The sequence below is a fragment of the Grammomys surdaster genome, unplaced genomic scaffold (genome assembly GCF_004785775.1).
Source record: "Grammomys surdaster isolate TR1022 unplaced genomic scaffold, NIH_TR_1.0 126278, whole genome shotgun sequence".
Taxonomy (NCBI): Eukaryota; Metazoa; Chordata; class Mammalia; order Rodentia; family Muridae; genus Grammomys; species Grammomys surdaster.
This window is the reverse complement of record NW_021621078.1, coordinates 8,003,471-8,026,606: the sequence shown is the minus strand read 5'-3', so window position 1 is coordinate 8,026,606 and position 23,136 is coordinate 8,003,471. Positions and strand designations below refer to the sequence as shown.

The 23,136-nt window shown below is 49.4% G+C and overlaps 1 protein-coding gene across 3 annotated transcripts in view; it reads right to left on the bottom strand.

The window, feature by feature from the left end:
* Sgsm2 (small G protein signaling modulator 2) overlaps nucleotides 1-23,136 on the bottom strand; it is a 41,721-nt gene that overhangs the window by 9,176 nt on the left and 9,409 nt on the right. For 2 of the 3 annotated variants that reach the window (XM_028759229.1, XM_028759231.1), the window contains 14 exons: nucleotides 11,488-11,650; nucleotides 11,065-11,226; nucleotides 10,711-10,778; nucleotides 10,470-10,615; nucleotides 10,091-10,225; nucleotides 9,498-9,622; nucleotides 9,035-9,102; nucleotides 7,928-8,088; nucleotides 7,652-7,778; nucleotides 6,059-6,193; nucleotides 2,272-2,425; nucleotides 1,018-1,082; nucleotides 790-935; nucleotides 196-324 (listed from right to left, as the gene is read on the bottom strand). In XM_028759229.1, the coding sequence (XP_028615062.1) occupies nucleotides 196-324; nucleotides 790-935; nucleotides 1,018-1,082; nucleotides 2,272-2,425; nucleotides 6,059-6,193; nucleotides 7,652-7,778; nucleotides 7,928-8,088; nucleotides 9,035-9,102; nucleotides 9,498-9,622; nucleotides 10,091-10,225; nucleotides 10,470-10,615; nucleotides 10,711-10,778; nucleotides 11,065-11,226; nucleotides 11,488-11,650 (1,784 nt within the window). The remainder of the gene's footprint in view (nucleotides 1-195; nucleotides 325-789; nucleotides 936-1,017; nucleotides 1,083-2,271; nucleotides 2,426-6,058; nucleotides 6,194-7,651; nucleotides 7,779-7,927; nucleotides 8,089-9,034; nucleotides 9,103-9,497; nucleotides 9,623-10,090; nucleotides 10,226-10,469; nucleotides 10,616-10,710; nucleotides 10,779-11,064; nucleotides 11,227-11,487; nucleotides 11,651-23,136) is intronic. The other variant, XM_028759232.1, reaches the window with a different exon arrangement.

The following is a 23,136-nucleotide window of genomic DNA, read 5'->3' as shown; positions in this document are numbered from 1 at the left end:
CTGGAACCTCAGCCTAGAGAGACTCAGAAGTTGAGATGGCTGAACCAGAGCTCAGTGAGGATCAGGAGGCTGCTCTGCTTCTGTCTCCTCTGCTGTTTCTAGCTCGGAGAGGCTAAGGCTTCCAACCCCTCCCCATGCCCAGGGTCACTTGTCCAGATGCTATTTTCTTGGTTCTGTAGGAGCAGGCTCCCTTACCTGCTCCATCTCCTTCTTGCTCATGCCAAACTTGTAGTGGCCAAGAAGGAAGGGCCAGACATCCTTGCGAATCTCATGGTCCACACCTCCATAGTACACCTGGCGCAGCAGCTCCAGCTCCTTGTAGTTCTGAGTGATCCAGATGGGAAAGACCATGCAGCCTCCAGTTACTGTGGCCCAGTAGCCAAGCCACATCCCAGGGAGAGCTAAGTCTGGCCTTCTATGGCTTTACTGAGCCTAGGCATACCCTGCTCAGGGCAGCCGTAGTCTCCTGTTCCCTGGTTATAGCTTCAAGGGATCTTGTCATATTCCCTTCCTCACAGGGCAGGGAACAGAGCTCTAACAGGCAAAGATCTGTGAGTTCCCAGATCAATATGGAAGTAGATTGGATTCCAGGCCCAGTCCCTTCCCACACAGATGAGAGTCAGCCATACACCTGTGATGCAGTTCACCCCATGCCATCAGTCTAGTTTGTCCACTCAACTCCCTACTACGCTTTACCCCAAATGATCAATTCAGAGCAGGCAGCTACGTATAACTGTTGCCTCCCATGTCCCCACCCCATGGCCTCTGCCTTGGAGGCCCAGTTTGCACCTTTTTGTCCTTCTGATACTTGCTCCACACATCCTTGGTAAGGCCACCTGAGGCCCCAGGGGGCCTGTCTGGTGGAATAATGTTGTGATGCACCAGTGCAGACAGGTGTGTCCTCACTGTGGACAGGTGTCGACAGTAGGCTAGCCCTACAGTGGACAAGGAGGAGGCTGTGACTGAGGTGCTTCCCCACCCCCAGCCCCTCAGAGCCCCACCTCACCACACACTCACAGCCATAGAAGGCCCGGGACACAATCTGTCTCTTCATGCTCTCACACAGCAGCCTGAGGGGCAACCTGTGGAAACATCCTGGCTCAGAGGGGGGTTGTAGCCCACTGGCAAGAGGGGCCGACATTGTAGCTTCAGGGTGCAGAGGCAGGCAAGATGCTAGGGGCTGTGTGGAGAGGGTGTATATGTATATGTGTGTGTGTGTGTATATATATATACACACACACACACATATGTATATACACACACACAGCTCAGCAGTACAACAGTGGCCCTACCCTGCCAGTCATCCTTGATGTTGCTGTTGAGGGCCAGGCTTTAACTTTGCTACAGTGAATCTTGATTTCTTTATGTATAAACAGAGACACTTCAGGACCACCAGAAATGACAGGTAAAAATGAAGTGACAGGTGAAGGAGAGTATTCAGTCAATGAGCCCAACTGTTGCCATGTTGTCTCCATACATGGTAGTTCTAAGTACTCCCAGACACAGCCTGACAGTGGACTACAGCTGTAATGGGGACATAGCCTGACAGTGGACTACAGCTGTAAGGGGAGACGAGCAGAGTGTTATTATCTATTATGTGGAAGCACAACTCTAGCCATTCAACTGGCCCTCACCTGCCGTGAGGATGGAAGTGGTATTGCCCCACTTTGCAGGGGAGAAAACTGAGGTTTAGAAACTCAGAAGTGTCGGGCTGTGGTGGCGCACGCCTGTAATCCCAGCACTTGGGAGGCAGAGGCAGGTGGATTTCTGAGTTCGAGGCTGGCCTGGTCTACAAAGTGAGTTCCTGGACAGCCAGGGCTACACAGAGAAACCCTGTCTCGAAAAAAAACAAAAAACAAAAAACAAACAAACAAAAAAAAACATCAAAACCAAAACAAACCAAAAAACAAAAAACAAAAAAAAAGAAGAAGAAACTCAGAAGTGCCAGGCCTTTAATCGCAGCACTTGAGAAGCAGAGGCAGGCAGATAGCTTTGAGTCGGAGGCCATCCTGGTCTACTTAGAGAGTTCCGGGCCAGCCAGAGCTACATCGTGAGACCTTGTCTCAGACAAAACAAAAAGGAAAGACAGAGGCTCACAGGGGCTCAACAATTTGCTGAAGTAATGTAGGTAGCACAAATGAAATTTGAATCCAGGTCTGTCCAACTTAATGAGGCCACCCTGTCACGCCAGTGGCACAGCCTGTAAGGACAGAAGGTTCACACATGGATCCATGCATCAACAGGAGGCTAGTTCCTGTCCTTCCCACTCACCTGTCAGGAGTGCAGCTGCAGTGACTGGGGGTTGCATAGGGGGAGCTACTGGAGGAGCAGGAAAGACAGGAGGAGCCCTGGCTACACAGTGGCTCAAGGTGCCAGGCTGTCAGGCTGGGTCCAAAACCCTGCATCTCAATCATGTCGCCAGCATCTGAGGGCAGGAAGGGGCCAAGGTCAATGCCTGCACAGGCTTCCTCCCCCAAGTGCCCTGCAGCATGCCCATCTCTGCCCAGAGCTGCAGACATAATCACATTGGTGTAAATTCCTAAGGTGGTGCCTGCCTGGCTGAGAACCCAGAGACGGAGAGCGGGAGGGTACCTGACACTGCCCAGCTTCCCCTGAGCCTGGAGAAGACGGCAGCCTTTCCATGTGATAGAATACCTGTACTGAGTTGTGGGTGATTCATCTACCCACCTCCACCAATGTCAGAGAACACATGCTTTCCTAGAGGAAAGAACAACAAAGGCCTCTGCTCCCCAGAACACTGCCAGTTGGCCTGGGCTGTAAAGGCCCTCGCCTGCTTCTTTCTGAGACACTCAAGAATGTGTGTGGAACCCCCAGTATCAATGATCAAGATCCTTGAGGGTGCCTCAAACTGCGTCTCACTAGCCTCTGGCTTCCCAAGATCTGGAACAGTGCTTCCTGCCCAGACCAGAGATCTGGAAGCCTGCCTACTTAGCATGGTAGCTCTTGTGTGAGCTGGAATGGAGGGGAGAGGTCAAGGCTAGAGGGTGGAAGCCGTGTCTGGGCACACAGACCCAATGACCCAATACACCAGTCACAGCTGGCTATGCCAATGTACAGCAGCATCAGAAGACAGACCCTTGGACATGTCTGTACTTCTGTAGATGAAGCTGTCTCCACCATCCCTATTCATCTAAATTAGAGCTGAGTCAAGACTCTTTAGAGTTTCTAGGGCCTGCATTGGGCAGAACACTGTTCTGGGTATGGATATTGGCCAGGAGCCACAGAGATGAGACACAGTGAAGGACTCAGTGCTATCACGGGGTAGGGGGTGTAGAAAGAGTGAAGAACAAGGAGAGCTGTGTGTGCTAAGGTCTTCAGCAACAGTTTTCTAGGTAAATCTAGCAAGAGACCCTGATTCCCCACAGTCTGGAGGCCAAGGTCTGGTGTTTGTAGATAGCCAGACTCCAGCTCTGGGTGTGCCTTGGTGGTGAGGGCTGAGCTGATTTCCCTCTAGTCCCCTCAAGGGCTGCCCTGCCTTGTCCCACCAGACCCGTGGGTAGGATTGTGTCAGTAGCTGGACCTTCAGCTCCACCAGGAGGGAAATTAAGGGAGTATGTTTGGTATGGGGGCTGCGGCTCTGGGAGTGAGGGGTTGCAAGCCATGCTGAAGACTCTGGGAGGATAAGGGCAAGTGGTTGGGGGTTGGAGCTACTCCAGTCCCTGCAGCAGGCAGGAGGCCAGGTGTGGGAGGAGCCAAAGGCAGGCATAGACGTGGGAGGGGAGGAGTCAGCCCAGCCAGGCAGGCAGCAGGCAGCAGGCAGGGATGGTAACAGGTGCAGGGAGTGGAGGATGGGCACAGAGAGAAACAAGCTCATGCCCAGAAAGTTGGGCCCAACCAAGGCACATCTCCTGGGTCAATGCTCTTCACCTTAATTCTCCAGGAAGGAGCTGAACCAGCCAGCATTGCACACTCTCTACACTGTGATAGCCCAGTGTAGACAGCTGGAGCTCTGGAGTGACTGGGTGAGTGACTGGTGAGGCAGCAGGCTGGACAGGGGTCTGCTGGGTCAGCTTTGACTCTGACTCTCTCCTCTGAGCATGAGGAAAGTATAAAGCAAACAATCAAAGTGGGTGAACCACACAGCTCCTAGGACTCCGAGTGAAAGGTGCCTGGAGCAGAATTAGAGTGAACAGCATCTCTGCTCTGTAGGGGCAGCAGGAAACGGAGAGGGAAGGGAAGAGACCTGGACACCCCGCCACTTAATCACATGCACAAGTCAAGCATGTTGCAGGTCAGAAAAAGCAATGGCTGCAGAACTCAACAGTGTTGTCATTATGGACTGGAGTGCACAGGGGAGCCCCCACCCCCATCTCTTCTTTCTATTTCTCTCCAGATTTTCTTCTCATACTTCTACCCCTGCCCCAAGTACTGGGATCACAGGGGCTTACACAGTGGGTTTGTCTAATCCCCAAACTCCACAAAAGGATACCTGAACTACTTCCAAGGCCTCTGGACCCTATAGGCCTGGAAATTCGTCTGATTCAGAGGCCTCAGTCCTAACACTAGCCAGTGGGCTTTCTTTTTCTTCTGAGATCTCAAGTTGCCTGGGCTAGCTTCAAACTCCCAATGTGTCTAAGGCTGATCTTGACCTTCTGACTGTCTTCCTTCTACCCTCAGAGTGCTCTGACTACAGGTGTGTGTGCCATTCCACCTAGCAGTCAGTGGCCTTTCTACCGCCAAGATGCCAGTTTGAAGGACAATGAGCTCAGCCTCCCACATCACTCTCGGCCAGTTAACCTGTACACAGAGTTGTCCAAGCCTGTGGTGCTGACAGCTAGACAGAAAGTGTGCGTGTGAGTAACCTAGAAAGTAGGGTAGTCCATGGCCTACAGGACTGGAGAGGAAGAGCAGAACTGTGGCAGGAAGAAGAGCAGCAGGCAGAGTTGCCTGATGGGTACTAGGTGTGTTCTGAGCCACGGGCCTGGCTGGCAGGAGTAGGAGAGTCGTTACAAGCTGAGTGACTTGCCTAGGATGCTGTGCCCCTTAGCAGAACTCTATAGTAGTGTAAGGAGAGAAGCAGAGTGAACAGCACCTCTGTGAGGAGGATAATGTATTAGACTCCCTTTGTAAAAGTGAGAGCAATTAAAACTTTGTGGCATAGAGATGGTGGGGACTGGAAAATTCCCTAACACCTCAGGGTCTCTGCCCAGCTTTTCCTGAAGCCCCTCTCTGGCCCTCATAGGGCCCCTGGTTGATGTTTCTTCAAAGAGTGGGGCTCCTTCTCATTGAGACAGCTCTACATTAAAAAAGAATTTGGTAGGCAGAGGCATGCTGAGGGGCTGCGACTACCATCCTATGTTGTCTCCAGGGAAAGAGATCCCAGCCACCATGGAAGTTGAGGTCCTAGAGTATGGGACACCTAGGCAACACCACTGGCACAACACTGAGCACCAGTGAGAAAACCAAGTCTGGAGATATTAAATACTTGCTCAGTCTCACACAGTGAACCAGGGGCATGTGGGGCAGGAATTCATGTTGCTGCTGGGAGCCTAGACCAGTTCCTGGACACTCTGTAGTAAGTATTTCTAGCTTCATGCCAAAGTACCAGGTCATATACTACAGCCCTCACACATGGGAAGACCAATCCTTGGAACCTCTTCTCCTGGTGACTCTTATCTCTCATGTCTGTCCAGCCCCACCTCTGCCTCTTGTCTTAAGTCACAGTCAGAAGCACAAGGCTGCAGGCTGGCTTTCCTGTCAGCAGAGAGAATGAAAGAGACCACTGCCTGGCATTTGTCAATATGACTGGCAGGAACAGGGAGAGGCTCTGAGAGCCATTCTGGTCTCCAAGAGGCCATCAGATAGCCAGCCCTCCTCTCAGCATAAAGCCCCCTCTCCTCATTCAGAACCATTTGCTCTGTGTGTTCTCTCTTCCTGCCAGTACCGAGCTGGACTCCTTGTGTCCTCACTGATCTGTCTCTGACAGAAGTCCCCTAATGCCAACACTGCTGTTTGAGCCCCTGCAGTGGGTGGCAAGTGGGCCCAGGGGGGTTAGGGTGGAGGATAAGGTGAGTCAGGGATGGGGAAGGATAAAAACCTTTCATCAGATTGGGAGCTGTGAGGTTCCGCGAGCAGATCATTGAGAGCATCGCGTGTAGTTTATCCTCCTCTTCCTCATCATCGTCCACCGAGGCCGCTCGGCTGGCCGCTAGGTGGTGGTAGTTAATAGTGACTGCTCAAAGAGAATAGCGAGAGAGGCAGAGGCATGAGGACCCTAGTCCCTGAGCAGGAAGGATCAACTGCCCTCCTTGAGGTGAATGGTGTGGGGACTAAGATCACCTTGAACCTGCAAGGTATAAAGGGAACCGGGTAGGGGACAGCAGGGTGGGGGCTAAGAATCTCCTGTGGTTATTAGGAGAGGATGGAAGGTAGGTGTGTGTGTGTGTTCGTGCGTGTGTGCCTGCCTGCCTGCCTGTTTGTCTATGTGTCTAGGAGACCAACTCTAACTAAGGCTAGTTGGGACTCTGGCCTGATGGATCTAAAATGGATCTAAATTTTTATTTAGCTGCTGTCATAGTTGGGCTGCATTTAACCTAAAGATGACCCCAAGCCCTCATTTTAAGAGTATAAATTCAACCTTCTTCTCCCAGGGTCCTCTTAGAGCCACCTGGAGAAGCAGGAGTCACCTAGCTGAGTTTCAGCTCTTGATGCCTGGCTCGCCCTCTAGGGAGGGAAGAGGACCTTACAGTGATGTGAGCAGGATGGAACATGTCATGGACTGAAGAAGGGAAATGTAGGTTCCAATTTGAAACCAAGCAAGCCTGAGGTGAAATGCTAGCCTACGTCGTTCTGGCTGTAGCTGTCTCTTATCTGGTATACTGGAGAGGAACAGCCCTCCATGCCTATTTGATCATTTACGCTATAGCTTCTGTGTGAAGTCTGAGTCACCTGCCCAGCAACAAAGACATACTATGGACAACTTTTTGGCACAAGTTAGGAAATGCAGGGAGGAGTAGGTGGTCTAGTTGGCAGTAATCACTGTGGACTGGCAGGTTCCATGACCTAATCTTCAAGAAATGTAAGTCTAGTGCAGAGAAACCCATGGGTAGCAGCATCACCAAGCAGAAAGAGCAGATACTTCTTGATAGACCCCCCCACCCCAACCCTGAGGCCCAGCTGCCTCAGGCTGCAACCCTCAACATGCAAGTTTCAGGTTTCATCTTCTTCAGAGGATGCTCTGTGTCAGAGGATGACTTGAGGAAGACTTTGGCTCTGGAAGTGAACCTGCACTATTCAAGAAGTGCAGCTCCTGTGCCCAGGCTGATTGGGCAAGGTTGGATGTGGGGCCAAAGATGGGAGGAGAGTTTGGTACCTTTTATTTTAGGCTGAAGAGGAATGGAAAGTTTTCCACCTTCTATTAATATTTCCACTCTCCCTTTTTCCTGCATCATGGCGTAAAATATTACTAAGAAACGTGTATAGTGATGCCTGGACCTGCTGAGCTGGGCCTCAGGGTCACAAGGGGTTGGGGGTAATGATATCTAGAGACAATCTGTTAGTGAAAGTTTCTGTGAGGAGCTGTAAATGATGAACCAAGGAAGCAAATGGGCCACAGCCGGCCTGGCTTGGCCGACTCATAGGAGTGCTCTCACACCCGAGCATCCTTCACAGGGGATGTGGGGACACTCACTGTGCTCGTGTCTATGTCCAGGGTAGATGATCCGGAATACATAGTCTGTTGCCCGTCCTACACCCGGCTCCTCCACATCAATGGACCGTATGCTGCTGCGTTTCCGTAGCTTGGGGAAAACCTTGCCCTGCAGAGGAAGCAAATGGTCAGGCTGTCCAGTGTACAGTCCACCCAAGGTTCCACCCAAAGCTGTTCCTGAGAACTCTGTGTGGAAAAGGAAGAAAGGAGGCCTTCCTTCACTCAGCCCTGCACCCAGAGCCTCCCCAGCCAAGATACCTTTCCTTGCTGGGTCCACAGCGGGGGCTCAAGCTGTCCTCGAGGCAGCAGCCCATTCTCCAGACATGACAGGAAGGACAGCAGGTGTCCTCCCTGTGGGAAGTGTAGTGGCGGCCTCTGGATGCCATCCTGGCTCACCAGCACAAGCGTGCCACCGCTCTCTGGTGGGGGTGAATGCCCACGAGTAAGGCTGGGGCCCTTCTTGAAACCTCCCGACCCATCACCCTGGCCCAACAGGTGAGATTTCCCAGGCTAGGAAGGAGGATAGACAGGCTAGAACATGCCTTGGATGCTTCATTAACAGGGACAGTGGAGGGCTGGCAGGATGGCTCAGCAGGTTAAAGTGACTGCTGCACAGCCTAACAATTTGAGTTTCATTCCCATCCCCAGAACCCACATGTTGGAAGGAGAGAAGTGACTCCTGCAAACTGTCCTGAGGTCTCAGTGTGTACTGTGGTGCAGGTGTAAATGTGTGTACTTACACACATTCTCAAAATAAATGCAAAAAAAAAATGAAGCTGCAAAGTTTGCTTCAGCAGTTAAGAGCACTTGTTGCTCTTGCAGAGGAGCTGGGTTCAGTTCCCAGCATCCACATGGCACAACTGACAACTGTCAGTAATTCTAGTTCTGGGGATCTAATGCCCTGTTTTGGCTTACATGGTGCATGCACATATAAACACATACATATATATTATACATATACATATACGAAGGTGAAACAACCATACACATAAAATTTTTTGTTTGTTTTATTCTAGACAGGATTTCTCTGACTGTCCTGGAACTCAGTTTGTAGACCAGGCTGGCCTTGAACTCACGAGATTTGCCTTCCTCTGCCTCCTGAGCACTGGGATTAAAGATGTGCACCACCACTGACTGCTTGGCTATAATTTAAAAAAAAAAATTAAAAAAAAAAAAAAAAGGAGCAGGCTGGGAGTGTGTCTCAGTAGTAGAACACATGCTTAGCATATGAATGAATGCCCTGATTCCTGACACTGCAAAATAAGGACAGTAAAAGGGACACAGAAGTCTAACAGGCCCCATGTACAGTGTACAAGGGGAAGATGGTGTTGGTCCCACCTCTGTGTCTCAGACAAGCAGACTCACTTTGCTGGTGGCAGTGGATGCAGACGATCTGACTGAAGGGCACCACCAAGGCATAGTCCCAGTAAACACTAAAAAGGAACCATATGGTATCACTGTGTTCTAAGACCTGCCTCTGTCAACTGGTCCTATCACTCCTGAAACTGTTGAAGATAGGGGAGCCATAGCCAAGCAATGACCCAGGTCATCCCTGTTTCTCTATGCCTCATGCTGTTTTCCTGGCACAGGGGCTGGCAGTCTTAGCTATCCAGCACTTGGCTTGTGCAAATCGCTCCAAGGCCAGGCGTGGCTCAGTTTCGGAGGGCTTGGGAATCACTCCAGGCAGCCAGCCTCTCCTTTTTACTCTTGGCATTGGGATAAGGAGTAAGTCTTGTCCCTTGGAGTCTACTATGTTTTTCCACTCCCTGCCCTGGGCCAAGCTTCCACTCCCTTCCCTGCTTCCTTAGAGCAAGTGCAAAACCCCCACCTCTTTTCTAGCTCAGAGTCCCCAAGAGTCCCGTTCATGAGTTGGTTGGGAGTCCACTTCAGAGTTAGGCTCTCTGCAGACTGATGCAGGGAGAGGTAACCAGGGACCGCCTCCATGTCTTCCTTCTATAGGGAAGAGACACACCAGAAGACAGAGACAATATGGGCCCAAGAGTCTCACAGGATGGCCCATGCAAATGAGCCCAAGAGATCAGGCCAGGTCAGCAATGGAGTCCTGGGGCTAGAGACTGGGTAGAGCCAGGAGAAACAGAAGCTAGATCTGGATAGTTCTTCCTAGTTGGTTCAATGTCATTGGCTCTGTCCTGTCTGCCTGGGTGCCAGATGTACCACTGGCCAGCCACACCCATACTGGGCATTCACCCTGCCAGTTGGCTGCCCTCCTAGCCCTGGACAGCCTGGATTTCAGCTAACAAGGGTAGATGTCATCTCTGTCTCCTGCCAACTCCAAGCTGGGCATGAGTCATATGACAATGAAGTATGGGTAGGAGGGGATCCACTTCTCTCTGGTCAAGTACTGTAGCAAAGAAGCTGGCTTCTGGTCCTGGGACCTTCTAAAGAGGGGAGCATTCCTACCGGCTGCACCAGCACGTTGTTCTTGCCATACAGCAGGCGTGTTCTTGAGTTCTGGTGCAGAGACTCCACATACTCACGGGCGCAGGCAGCTAGCCGCTCTTCTGAAGCACTCCCACTAGAGTGGCGCTTCCGGATCTGTCAGGAAAGTCACAGCTCAGGCCCCTGCCCTGAGAGGCTGCCTTAGAACGTAACCTTCCAGCTCCCATGCTGGCCCTCTCTAGCTGACTCTCCGCCACCCTTTGGTCTCTAATGAACAAGAGACATGGGTTACTGACATGCATGCAAGACTTAGTGTAGAGAGAAGGTTCTTTTGGGTGCCTCTTGGGGTCCATGAGTATAATCTGAATAAGTGAGCACAAGAGGTGTAGAGGATACTAACCCCCAGGGCAGGGCGCTTTGCCGGGGAGTCCTGACGGTTAGGGGGACCCCGGATACGGTGCCTCTGAACTAGCTCATCAGCAGAGGGGTCAGTCCAGTAGTGATCAGCTGTCTTGAGCTTCGTGTATTCCAAGGTACAGGGTCCCACTACAGAGACAGGGATGGTTAATTTAGCTGGGGCTCTTTCATCTTCATCCCTTACCACACTGACCCAACACAGGCCTTCAAGCTTTCGAGCTTACCTAGGAGACATGCCAGGATTGGGCCAAACACAGGATCTGCCAGTAATGCTTCCTTCTCGTAATACTTGCTGCCAAGAGGAGACAGACAGGGTGACTACCAGGGCTCTTGGACTCAGGCCAGCGTGGTCAAGCTCACTCAGGAGAAGCATGGCCAGAGACCAGATTCATATCAGTCACCAAAAAAAGAATGAGTCCATAGGATGGAGTGTATAAAGGTTCTTGGCGTAGTCTATATTCTTGGGGTGCCAAAGGAGGGCTGGAGGCATGCCTACAGACTGCCATGGACTATTAAGCGTGCAGAGGGATGAGGCTGAGGTAGGCCAAGGAAAGGACCAATGGGGAGTGGGCAGTCACCTGCAGTTTTCCGCCAGGTATTGTACAACCCTGTCCAGAACTTTCTCCATGAGTGCTGTGCGTACCCATATGTGTTTCAAGGCCTGTGGGCTGAGAGCTGGGACCTTCCCACTGGTTGAACCCTGTTTCCGAAGGCCTTCTTGGCTGCCTCCCGAGGGTTTCCTGCATTGAGAAGGAGGGAAAGCTTCAGACTCAGAAGCATAGGCCCTGGATTGGTGGCACTGAAGCGAGAGCCAGAGCCCAGAGAACCTGGGCTGAAAGAAGGAACTGAAGGAGGGAGAAAAGATATGGGAACTGCAAAGGGCTAGCCCACTCTCAGGCTGGCCCCTTGAAGGAAGCCACCTTTAGGCAGGCTGTCTTGACAATAGTAAATGCCAAAGAGAGAGCCAAAATGATGCTGGGAGGGCCTGGTTCGGGCCTTACCTGCCCTCTGCCTGTTGCTGCAGCTCCTGCACCTTGTGACAAATATCTCCAGCCACGGGGCATGTCTTCCCCATTTTGGTGAACAGGGCTGCCATCTTGTCACTTCGCAGAAAGCCAGCTGCACGGCGTCTTAGCTGATGCAGGAGGCAAGCCTCTACAGCACCTGAGCCATAAAGTAAAACAGGATCTGAGCTTAGGTCATCAGTCACCCAACCTGGCCTTACCCACCCTCTCAGCAGCCTCTCAGCTGAGGGATGAGTTCCCCTGAGAGCCAGCAGAGGCAGAGCACACCCGTCGTCATCACTCAGAAGGAATGCTGACGGAAGCCCAAACCATGCCCAGCCCCGTTTGTTCACACCATGGCTTCTGAATTTCTTCTGGTAAACTCAGGTAAGGTGCTAACCTATCTAAGGAAGGAGAAATGCCTTGAAACTTCAACATGCCTGTAGAAAGGCAGGGACCAGGACAAGCTCCAAATTGTGCTGGAACAAGGAGTAGGCCAGAGAAATAGATCCTAACCTCCTACCAAATCTTTCCATCTTGCCCTTCTGCCCCCGGCCCATGGTGGACTTGTGAGAGCTGTCATGGGCCAAGCTGTTCCTCTCCCTTGCCTGGTGCACACACTCCTCCTGTATGCAGTGTCACCTCAGTGGGCTGAGGAGCAAAGCTGCTCACTAGGGTTGGCACGAATATCTCTGTCTGACCACAAGGACAGAGACAGCACCTATAGAAGAGGGGGCAGAAAGCATGTGGCCCAGCAGCCCTTCTGGAGAACATGGTGACATGGTTGCTAAGGAACAAGGCTCTGGAGAAGCTGAAATATTGATGAAGCCTCTGTAGAGACCAGCCCTGACAGTAGCCTCTGGATTATTTATGAGCACAGCAGCTGAGAGAGAGATTTCTTCTTCTGCACCGGGAGGGCTTCCCTTTCTTCGTTCATATTTTCAGGGACCACGCCTAACCTCTCCTTCTGGATCCTGCTTACCACCAAGACCTCACAGAAAGGAAAGAAGGTTTGGCAGGGATAAGCAGAAAGTTGTCCTTGGCATGTACAGACCCTAAAAACACTGGTGTACACATGTGATAGGAAGTACCTGGCCACTCCTGAGGCCAGATTAAACAGTGCTAGAGACAGGGAGGTGGGCAGCCCAGAATGTCTAGTGACTTCCATGTTTCTGGGAAACCTGGTGAGTTCATGCTCTAAGCCTCAGATTTGCTACCTCTGCACTGGGGGGAGACTTCTTAGGATGATGTCACATTAGCTGGCATGTGAAACCCCTTGCTTACCCAGGCTCTGACTCTGGGGAGGCACAAGGCCCATGTCTATTCCTGGATCCTCACCTTCCCTGTTCAAAGACTGTTTGATAGTCAGTCCACAAAAGCCAGTGTGGTATGCCAGCCAGGACCTGTATGCATCAGAGGATCATGGGCTGCCCCATAGGTTGGTAAAAGTGATGTTTTCTTTGGTATAGGAAAGCTGAGTTCCTGTCGAGTTGGTTTCTTTTTTCTTTTTCTTTTTTCTTTTTTGAGTTATTTAGTTTGTAAGGGGGCGTATATACTGTGTTAAAGCCCTCGGAGGATAATGGGTATCCTCCTTCCTCATCCTTCACCTATTCCTTTGAGACGGGGTCTTTCCCCTAACTCGAGGTCGTTCTCCTGACTCCCTTGTCCTCAGAGATGGGTTCAGGCACATTCAGAATGTCTGGCCTGTTACACAGAGGCTGCAATCCAAATTCTGGACCTTGTGACTGCACACTGAGTGCTCCTAACTGTTTGAGCCATCTATCCAGCCCCAAGATAGTTTCCACTAACACAGTCAGGATATGTAACGTGGACTCAGGAATTAGCTACTAATTTTTTTAAAGGCAAAGTCTCATGAAGCCCAGACATCACAAATTTGCTATGTAGCACAGTCTAGCTTTGAACTCTTGAGAGCTTCCTGCTCTCTGAGGGTTTTGTGTGGCCCTGGAGTGTCCAGCTGACTGATTCTCTTGCCATAGTCTTTCAATCTGGGGCTGCTGCAGATCGGTGTTTGTGGGAGGGTGGTCACCATTTCTGATGTTGAATCCTCAATGGATAGAGGGAAAAGAAACCACAGTGAACAAAGCCAGAGTGGCAGCAGGTGGCAGCAGCCCTGCAGGGAACCACAAGCCTCAGCGATGTGACTCACTGCCAACAATCATTAGGCTTCCCACCTTCCTTCCCTGCCACTGCAAAGGAGCTGCGCTGGGATGGGGAGGAGACACCCCATCTGGCCTCACCTGCCCTGCCATCAGCCTCTCAGCACAGGAGCAGGTTCTCCTGAGAGCCAGCAGCGGCAGAGCTCAGCAATTATCACAAGGAGGGATTGCTGGGGGAAGCCCAGACATCACTCCCATCCCTGCTGGTTCGCACCACCTCCTGGGAAATTCAGGCAGAGTGCCAAGCTGTATCTGTGGAAGGAGGAATCCCTCTCACCCTGCCAGTCTTCAGGGACCTGTGAGGCCAGGTGTTCTTGGCATAGTTACACACCCTCCCTCAGCAGCGATTCCCCAAACCACAGGATCCTTCCCTGTTCCTGTTGCAGAGATGAGAATGTGATTGTGTGCAGTAAGGAGATAAAATAATAATGATCGTAACAGAAAACTGCTGCCTGAAGGGGCTGGTGGATGGGCTTCGTGGGCTCCAAAAATACATTAAAGGTATGTGTATTATGTATGTATATTTATGTGAATTTCTGTTATGTGTTACAATGCTCAAGTACCCTCCTGCCCACGGTAAAGAAAGAATTGATGGCTTTCAATGTTTAAAAGAAGGTCCAGACACCAAAAAGATTAAGAATCTTTGTTCTGGTTAATCATGCCCAACATGGTGATGCATGCTTTAATCCCAGCATTCAAGAAGTCAAGGCAGGCAAAAATCTCTGACTAAAGGCCAGTATGGTCTACATATTGAGTTCAAGGCCAGCCAGGGCTAAGTAGCAAGAATCAGTCTCCAAAAATTTTTTTTACACTTATTTAGTGTGTGCGGAGGTCAGAGGACAACTTGTAGGAGTCAGATTCAAACTTGGCAGCAAGTACCTTTACCTGCTAAGCCATCTTGTTGGCCCTGTGCTCTGAGACATTTGAGTTGAGACAAAACCCAAACATGATCCTAATTTGCTCCCCTGAGAAGGCCTTTTACAGACAGACTGAGTAGGGCACTGTGAAGCCTCATTCCTCAGGGCAAGTCCAGGTAAAGACCTATGTGACCTCCTCATACCCAAGGACACCAGGCAACTCCAGGTCCTCACTGCCTGAACTGTGCCACCAGAGCACGACACTGTTGCAGAGGCTATGCAGGTAACCACAGTACTAAAGCACCAAGTCACAAGGCCATTCATTCCCCTGCAAAGTGAGCTGTCTGAGCTCTGAGCATTCAGCCATGGAGGCTGCAGGGCCCTCTGTCTCAGTGAATCCTGGTACCATGTGGATCTACCATAAAGTGACAACCCTGACATCTTTTGGCTTATTTCATGTGAGAAAAACATGTAATAAACCTTAGCATAGAAAGGCTTGGACAGGGCTGGAGAGGTGGCTCAGCGGTGAAGAGCAATGAATACTCTTCCAGAGGTCCTGAGTTCGATTCCCAGTAACCACATGGTAGCTCACAACCATCTATAATGAAATCCGATGCTCTCTTCTGGTGTGTCTGAAGAGAGTGACAGTGTACTCGAATACATTAAATAAATAATATATATAAAAAAAAAGAAAAAGAAAGGCTTGGACAAATACATTAAAGCAGAGCTGGAAAAAAACGACCTAGGAAAAAAATTACAAAATAAAAAAGGTCAGAAGCAGACTTAAGCAGAGTTAGACACCCCCACACCTCCCACACACACACACCCTCCCCACTATCTGGCTATCTTCATCCTCTGGTGTCTCTTAGGGTCTGGTCAAATAATCCCAGAGAACCTTCTCCACTGTCATCCATTCCACCACACTGACAAGAAAGCTCAGAGAGGCAGAAGCCTGGCTAAATTTAATTCTAGCACCATGCTATGAACACTTATTTTGGACTGATAACTGTCCTCCCAAGGAAAGCTGATGACCACAGGCCAGACCAGACTGAGGGGCTCCTCAGGCTCTTCAAAGTTATCCAGCTTAGCAAATGCTACCTGGAGCTGGAGAGCACAGTGCTAATGGAGCTGACCAGCCTTGGTCTCAACCCATCACACACTGATTTAACCATTCAAGTGATCATTGAGAGTGGAGACATTGGGTCAGATCTGGTGGCACCAGCCTGTAATCTCTGCTACCTAGGAGATGAAGGCTGGAGGATTGAAAGTCTACCCTGCCTGGGCTACAATGTAGAATAGAAATCTTGAAGGACAAAGATGGAGAGATACTGGAAGTTAGGTATACTGCTACTGTGTTGCTGGTGGGAGGGTTAGTGACATCATTCCTATTTAGCAATTTGGTATTTTCAATCAAAGGTGCAGAAAACCTTTGACCCAGCAATCCTTCTTCTGGGATTTTTCCTACTGGTATAAGTGCACAATTAGTTACAATAGTAAAGAACTGGAAACCATGTGTCCATCACCAGGGTCAGGCTAACTAGATACGATTTGTTCATACAGGAGAGTAGCGTTCAGCTCTAAGAAGCAATGGGATGTTCTCTAGAAACTAACAGGAAACTTCCAAATGGTAGGTACAGGATGGTGTTACTGCATGGCACTTTCTGCTTACAAAAAGGTGGGTGGAGCCAGGTGTGGTGGCTCATGCCTGTAAGTCTAGTACTCAGGAGGCAGGGTAAGTGACATAAGTTCAAGGCCAGCCTGGCTACACAGTGAGTTTCTGTGTGAATCATTTTAAAATAAAGGAGGTAGGCTGGGCAAAGGTCACACAGTTTTGCTGTTCCGAGGCAGGCTCTCAAATAGCCTAGATATCCTTACATTTCTGATCCTCTGCTTCTACCTCCCAAGTGTTGAGATTACAGGTGTGTGTCACCATATTTAGTCAAATCTTTATTGGGATTTAAAAACAGTAACAATAGGCTGGAGAGATGGCTCAGCCATTAAAGACTGGGCTCACAACCAAAACCAATAACACAACCCTCTAGATGGGTACACAAGCAAAGGTGCTGTGTTGGGAGGGGGATACCACTGCAGGGAAAGGGGTGCTCCTTCCATATAGCTTTGATTTCAGAAGCAGGTAAATAAATTACCAGCTCAAGATGATATTAATGACCGAGTAGGTGACCACCAAGGGTTCCCAGTGTGAGTGATGCTGGAGACCCTCTCCAGTCTGGGAAAGAATCAACCCCAGAATGGTTACTCTGTCCACAGTACCTACCCACTCTTCCCCCAGCTCCTGCAGCCAATGAGGTCTCCCAAATGGTTTACTTCCTCATGCTTAGCCAGCACCTGCTTAGAGCCGAAGCTCTAACCTCAGCTTGGCAGAGAAACAATTCAAAGTGCTGACAAGCCTGAGTCTCAGGGGCTCACAAAGATGAACTGAAGCTCATGTAGTTGCTGGGGAGGGCCCTCAGAAACAAGGAAGGTGTCAGGAAGGCCTACTAGCACACCTTGTTCTCAGGTGCATATACATTTGTATTTACATCTCAACAGCTGAAAGTCCTGGCAATCATGGGACTTAGTAAATGGCGTTCAGAGGACTACCCAGTTGGGCTAGTACAGGGGTCCAGCACTCACAATTAGCACAGCAAGGCAGGACGCTGGCCTAAGGACCAGGAGGAGTTGAGGATGGGAGGAAGGCAAGTGTGGACAGTAGCAGGCACACCACCTCTGGCTCAGTTTCACCTTTCTCCCCAATGCCATCTGTGTAGTGGGGGAGTTGGATTGTAGTTGTCATGGAGAACCTGAGGGAGGAAAGTGTGGGTGGAGCAGTCATCCACAACCTGGTCCTGGAGCTGTTGGGGCAACACCCAGAGCAGAGTTTTATGGTATTGGTTCAGGCCTGTGAATAGTGGAGACAGGAGGCTGGCTGGCTGGAAGGGGAGAGGAGGGGACGGGAAGAGGAAGTTCACAGTGGAACTCTGGTACTGCCAGAAGTTGGATCTTTGCTGCAGGTGAAATAGAAAAAGCAGAAATGCTTCCCCGAGGCTGGTGGGCCTCTTTTCTTCCCACGCCTTAGATCTCTGATTGCCCATTTCTACCCTGGGTTTAGTAATGGCAGCCTGCATTCACAGTGAATATTCCCACTCTATGTGGGATACACTTTCTCTCAGCTTCCAAGGTGATACTGACTTTACCTCAACTCTGGGGCACTCAGCTTTGCTCAACTCCCCAAATAAGAAAGCAACATTCCCCTATAGATTCAATGATGAGGAGAAGGAACTGGTCTGGTTTTCTGGAATCAAGGGGAGAGAATTGAGAACCAGGCCACAGGTGCTCATTTGCCTTGCCCTGAAGGGACAATGTGGCTTCCCAGTAAGCCACGCTGAGACACAGCTGCTTCCTCTGCACAAAGCCTGACTAAATCCCCTCAGTGGCAAGAGACCCACTATCTCCTGGAGCCTTTGATCACCATGTGCCCTGTCAGGTGACTGCAGCTGTGATACTCGACGATGTCCCAGTTCTTCTAGACTCTACTCCTGGGTAGACCCCACAGGCCACCAACATATCTCTGTAGCACAGACTTTGGATTAAGACAGCCCCTGAGCTGCATATCCCAGCTCTTCCTTCTCCTTAAAAAGCATTTGGTTGAGGGAGATTTCAAGCATACACAAAAGAAAGGATCCCCTATATACCCATTGCTCAATTTAAATAGTCAACAGGTATCAGTCAAATTTTGTTTCAGCTAAACCACATGTAACCAACTCTTCCTTCCTTCCTTTCTTTTTTCTTTCTTTCTTTCTTTTTTTTTTTTGGTTTTTCAAGACAGGGTTTCTCTGTGTAGCCCTGGCTGTCCTGGAACTCACTCTGTAGACCAGGCTGGCCTCGAACTCAGAAATCTGCCTGCCTCTGCCTCCCAAGTGCTGGGATTAAAGGCGTGTGCCACCACCGCCCGGCTTGTAACCAGCTCTTTCTTATGTTTGGATTTTTATTATACTTTTCTCTCTCTCTCTCTCTCTCTCTCTCTCTCTCTCTCTCTCTCTCTCTCTCTCTCTCGTTTTGTTTTTTATTGATTGATTGAGATAAGGGTTCTCTGTGCTATTCTGGTTCCGTGCCCTGGAATTCACTCTGTGGACCAGGATGGCCTCGAACTCAGAGAGATCCCCCTGCCTCTGCCTTCTGAATGCTGAGGTTAAAGGCACATGCTACCACGCCCAGCTTTATTTTTGGATTATTTGAGGTAATTTTTAGACTCTTGACCCAAGTATACATACCTTTACTGAACAGTAATAACTACTTTTTTCCTTTTTTTTTCTTTTTTGGAGCCAAGTTTTGCTATATTACTCTGGCTAACCTAGAACTCATACTGACCAGGATGGCCTCAAATTTACAGTAGTCCTCCTGTTTATACTGCCCCAATCTGGGTGCTAGGATTATAAGTGCATCATAATGTCCAACCCTAATATCAATGACTTAAAATGATTCATTTCCTTCCTGATTGTGTTCCCAGATTTCAGATTTCCCCAGGTTGTCAGAAACATGGACTCCTAGGAATCCTGGGTTATTTCTGAGGAAGGGTTCGAGAGATGGTTGGAGAACAAGGTGTCACTGGACACCATGTTACATGCTTTGCTTCATCACCAGAGCTTCATCTCTGAGCTAACCACCCACCCCTAGCCCTGAGTAGCTCTTCCAGTGCTGGAATTTACCTTCTGCGGGCAGGCTTAGAGAGGAAAATGAGTACCTAACTGGTTTTGGGTTAGACACACAGGTTATGAACAGCACACAAACCTTGGTCTATCTGACTCCAAAGACTCAGCACCAGATCAAATCACATGACCTTGGCTATGCCTTAGCACAAAGGGAAGGAAACCAGTTGCTCTGAACATCTGCCTTACTTCCTGACTATAGCTGAAAAGCTATTTGATTTATTCATTTCTGGGTGGAAAGGAAAAGGTAGATAGTCTGAGAATAAGCTATTCACTGAATGCAGGAGGGAGAGTCCCTTTTGCTGAAAGGAGTCAGGCTAGCTAGCAACCGCCTGGAGTCTGAGTCACAAAATGTGCAGAAGCATCTCTGGCTTCAGCATCCCAGGTGGGACGCAACCTCCTGCAGCGCCTGCTGCTTCTTAGTATCTCTTTGCCATTCCCGGAAGGAGCTCACTGCAGAGGAGACCTAACTGGCTAATGAAAGCTGCTTAGCAACAGGGAGCTGGTTAATAAAGCCCAGTGTTATTCCCAGTTCCAGGCCCCACCCCCACCTCCCTTTACAACTCAGCCTCAGCCTCAGCCTCAAGCAACCCTCAGGTCGGCCCTGGAAAGCTGTTGCTTGTGAAGAGAGGCTGGCCCTGTCACACCTACAATGCCTAGCAGCTGGTGTGAGAACTGTGCTTCAAAATCAGAATCCTTTCTCAGCCACCTAAGGTTAAGATCCACGGGGCTGAGGGTGGGGCTCTCTGGTAGATGCTTGTCTAGCCTGCCACAGGATCAAGGTTCAATCTCCAGCTACACACACACACACACACACACACACACACACCAAACAAACAAACAACAACAACAACAACAGGTCCAGGTATGGTGGTGCACGCCTTTTATCCCAAGCAGAAGCAGGCAGACTTTGAAGTTAACCTAGTCTACATATTGAGTTTCAGGCCAGCCAGGGATATTCAGTGGGGCCTTGTTTCAAAAAAGGAACAAAACTTCACAATCATGGTACTCAACTAGAAAGATACTGTTGTAGAGGAGGTCAGGTTCAGAGACACATAGTTTCATGGCTTGGTGCTTCAATGACCTCCAATCAGTTGACTGCAAGAACAGAACTATGTGTAGGCACATACATTACTATTGCAGATGCAAGGTTCAGGGTACAGCTTGAGAGAACCTGCTGTTTGCTACTGAGTGCTCTGTTTACACGTTAAGAGCACCTTCCTTCCACCATGGAAGGAGGTGGCAGGAGATGCCAGTCACTGTGGGTGAAGGCTGGGAGGTAGGAGACATGCTCACAAGGCCACAGAGAATATAATATAAAACATTAATTTGATTCAACAGAGATTGGACCCAGAATCTCTGACATGCTAAACAAGTATACTCTGAGCTTCAGCCCAACAGGAAGTCTTTTTTTGTTTGTTTTTCTGAGACAGAGTCTCTCTTTGTAGCCATAGCAGTCCTGGAACTCCCTGTAGACACACACATGTATGTCAGAGGACAGCTTTGTAAGCCTTGTTCTCATCACCTTCCTGGGGATTGAACTGGTGGTTGTCAAGCTCACATCCTTGAGTGGCAAGTGCTTTTACCTGCTGAGCTAACTCCATACCCCTTCTTTTTAAAAAGATTATTGTTTTAAATTATGTGTATGTGTGTGTGTGCATGTGAACATGTGCATGTGGCAGGCCAGAAGAGGGTGTTGGATTCCTTGGAACTGGAGCTACAGATGGTTTGTGAACCACCTGACCCAATGTGGGTGCTGGGAATCAAGTTCCAAGAGAATCAATGCTCTTAACCACTGAGCCACCTCTCCAGCCCCCCAACCTTGAACTCCTGATACCTCCTGATTGTACCTCCCTAGAGCACTGTGAGCCACCACATCCTGCCTTATCAGTAAGACTTTTACATCAGCATCTAAAACTTTAAAGAGCAGGCTAGAGGAGCTCAGTGACTGAGCACTGAAACGTACAGTTCTCAGTACCCTAACTACACAAACCCCGTACCCCCCAGACAACCACCAAGCAAGGACCTGACAAAAATTGGAAGACAAAAAGGGGATGTCAAAGACTTTCTTTTTTCCTGTGATGGTGGTTTTGAGTCCATCCTCCAAGCTCCATCCTAGCCTAGCATGACAGGTAATCACAGAGGGACTGATGTTCTGGTACAGGGTGCAGAGGTGGTGGCAAGTAGCAGGAGAGAGAGCACCTGGATAAGACCTTTCCCTAGCTTCCAGGGTTGCCCTCACAAGGTTTTGAGACAGGGCCCACGTAGCCCAGGCTGGCCTCCAAACCTCTATATAACTGAGGTTGGCCTTGAACTCCCATGTTTCTTCCTTCACCTGAGGAGATGTTGGGATTTGCATCTACTTCACACATTCATCTTTTTTTTTTGCTTGTTTTGTTTTTGTTGTTGTTTTTGTTTGTTTTTCGAGACAGGGTTTCTCTGTGTAGCCCTGGCTGTCCTGGAACTCACTCTGTAGACCAGGCTAGCCTCAAACTCAGAAATCTGCCTGCCTCTGCCACCCAAATGCTGGGATTAAAGGCATTGGCACCACCGCCCGGCAGGGACAGATTTTTAAACTATAAACTGTGAGACATAACCTCGTGTGTGATGTGTGATGGATGTGACCTTGTGTGAGGTGTGTGACTGAATGTGGGAAGGTGTCACAAAACCTCTGGGAATAATAAAACATGCAATGATCAAAAATTAATTCAAAATCAAATGTTTTGGGCTGGCAAGATGGCTCCTAGGTAAGGGTGCTCATGCCAGGCCTACGTCGGTTTGATCCCCAGGCTTCATATGGTGGAAAAAAAGAACAAACTTTCACAAGTTGCTCTCTGTCCACCCCTGTGATGTCTATTCTTGGTCGACTAACTAAAACCCAAGGTCCACCTGTGAGGGATTTTTCTTTTCTTTTCTTAGGTCCACCTGTGAGGGATTTTTTTTTTCTTTTCTTCTACCCCATCCCCCACATCAGTTTTTATAGACAGTTCTCTATGTAGCCCTGGCTGTCCTGGAACTCACTCTGTACAGCAGGCCCACCACAACCTGGCTGGAAGACTGACGTTTAATCTAGACCTTCTGAGGTGGGAAGATCCACCTTTAATCTGAGCCACACCTTCTGGTGGCAGCCTATATAGAGGGCATAGAAGAAGGAAGCTTGTGTTCTCTGCCTGCCTGCTGCCCTCAGTGTCCTGGGCAAGTCCAATCCTTCACTGACATTGGAGTCTGCTTCTTTGGGACTCTGAAGATCAGTTGAGATATCCAGCTCCATGAACTGAACAACTACTAGACTTTTGGGCTTTCTGTTAATAGATAGCTATTGCTGGACCACAGCCTGTAGTCACTCTAATAAATCCCCCCACCCCCATCTATCCATCCCCCATTGACCCCCCCAATCCTCCCATTCCCCTTTCCTTCCATCCACCCATATCCATATATATACATACATACATACATACATACATACATACATACATACATGTACATTTATACATACAGCCCTAGCCACCATGGCAAATGTATCCTATCTACATAATAAATAAATGTAAATACAACCAAGCATATAATGAATCCTGGTTGTTTCTGGTGGCATTCACCGGTGCTGTAGCCACCACGCCACTGCAGCCTTGTGCACAGTGCACACATCACAGCACACCAGCAATGCTGCCTGTGGTACCAAATTTCAGATCTAAGATTCCTGTGTGTTATGAACCTCCTTCTTTGTACTGTATAATGTTTTCTGCTCTTACAGAGACACAATAGTTTAATTACAGAAAACAAAGACTTCTAGTAATTTCTTACTATCTTTCCTCAGCATGTATCAAACTGGTATATCTCTGCATTGTATTATCAGGGTGTTGAATTTCTTTCTTTCTTTCTTTCTTTCTTTTTTTTTTTTTTTTTTTT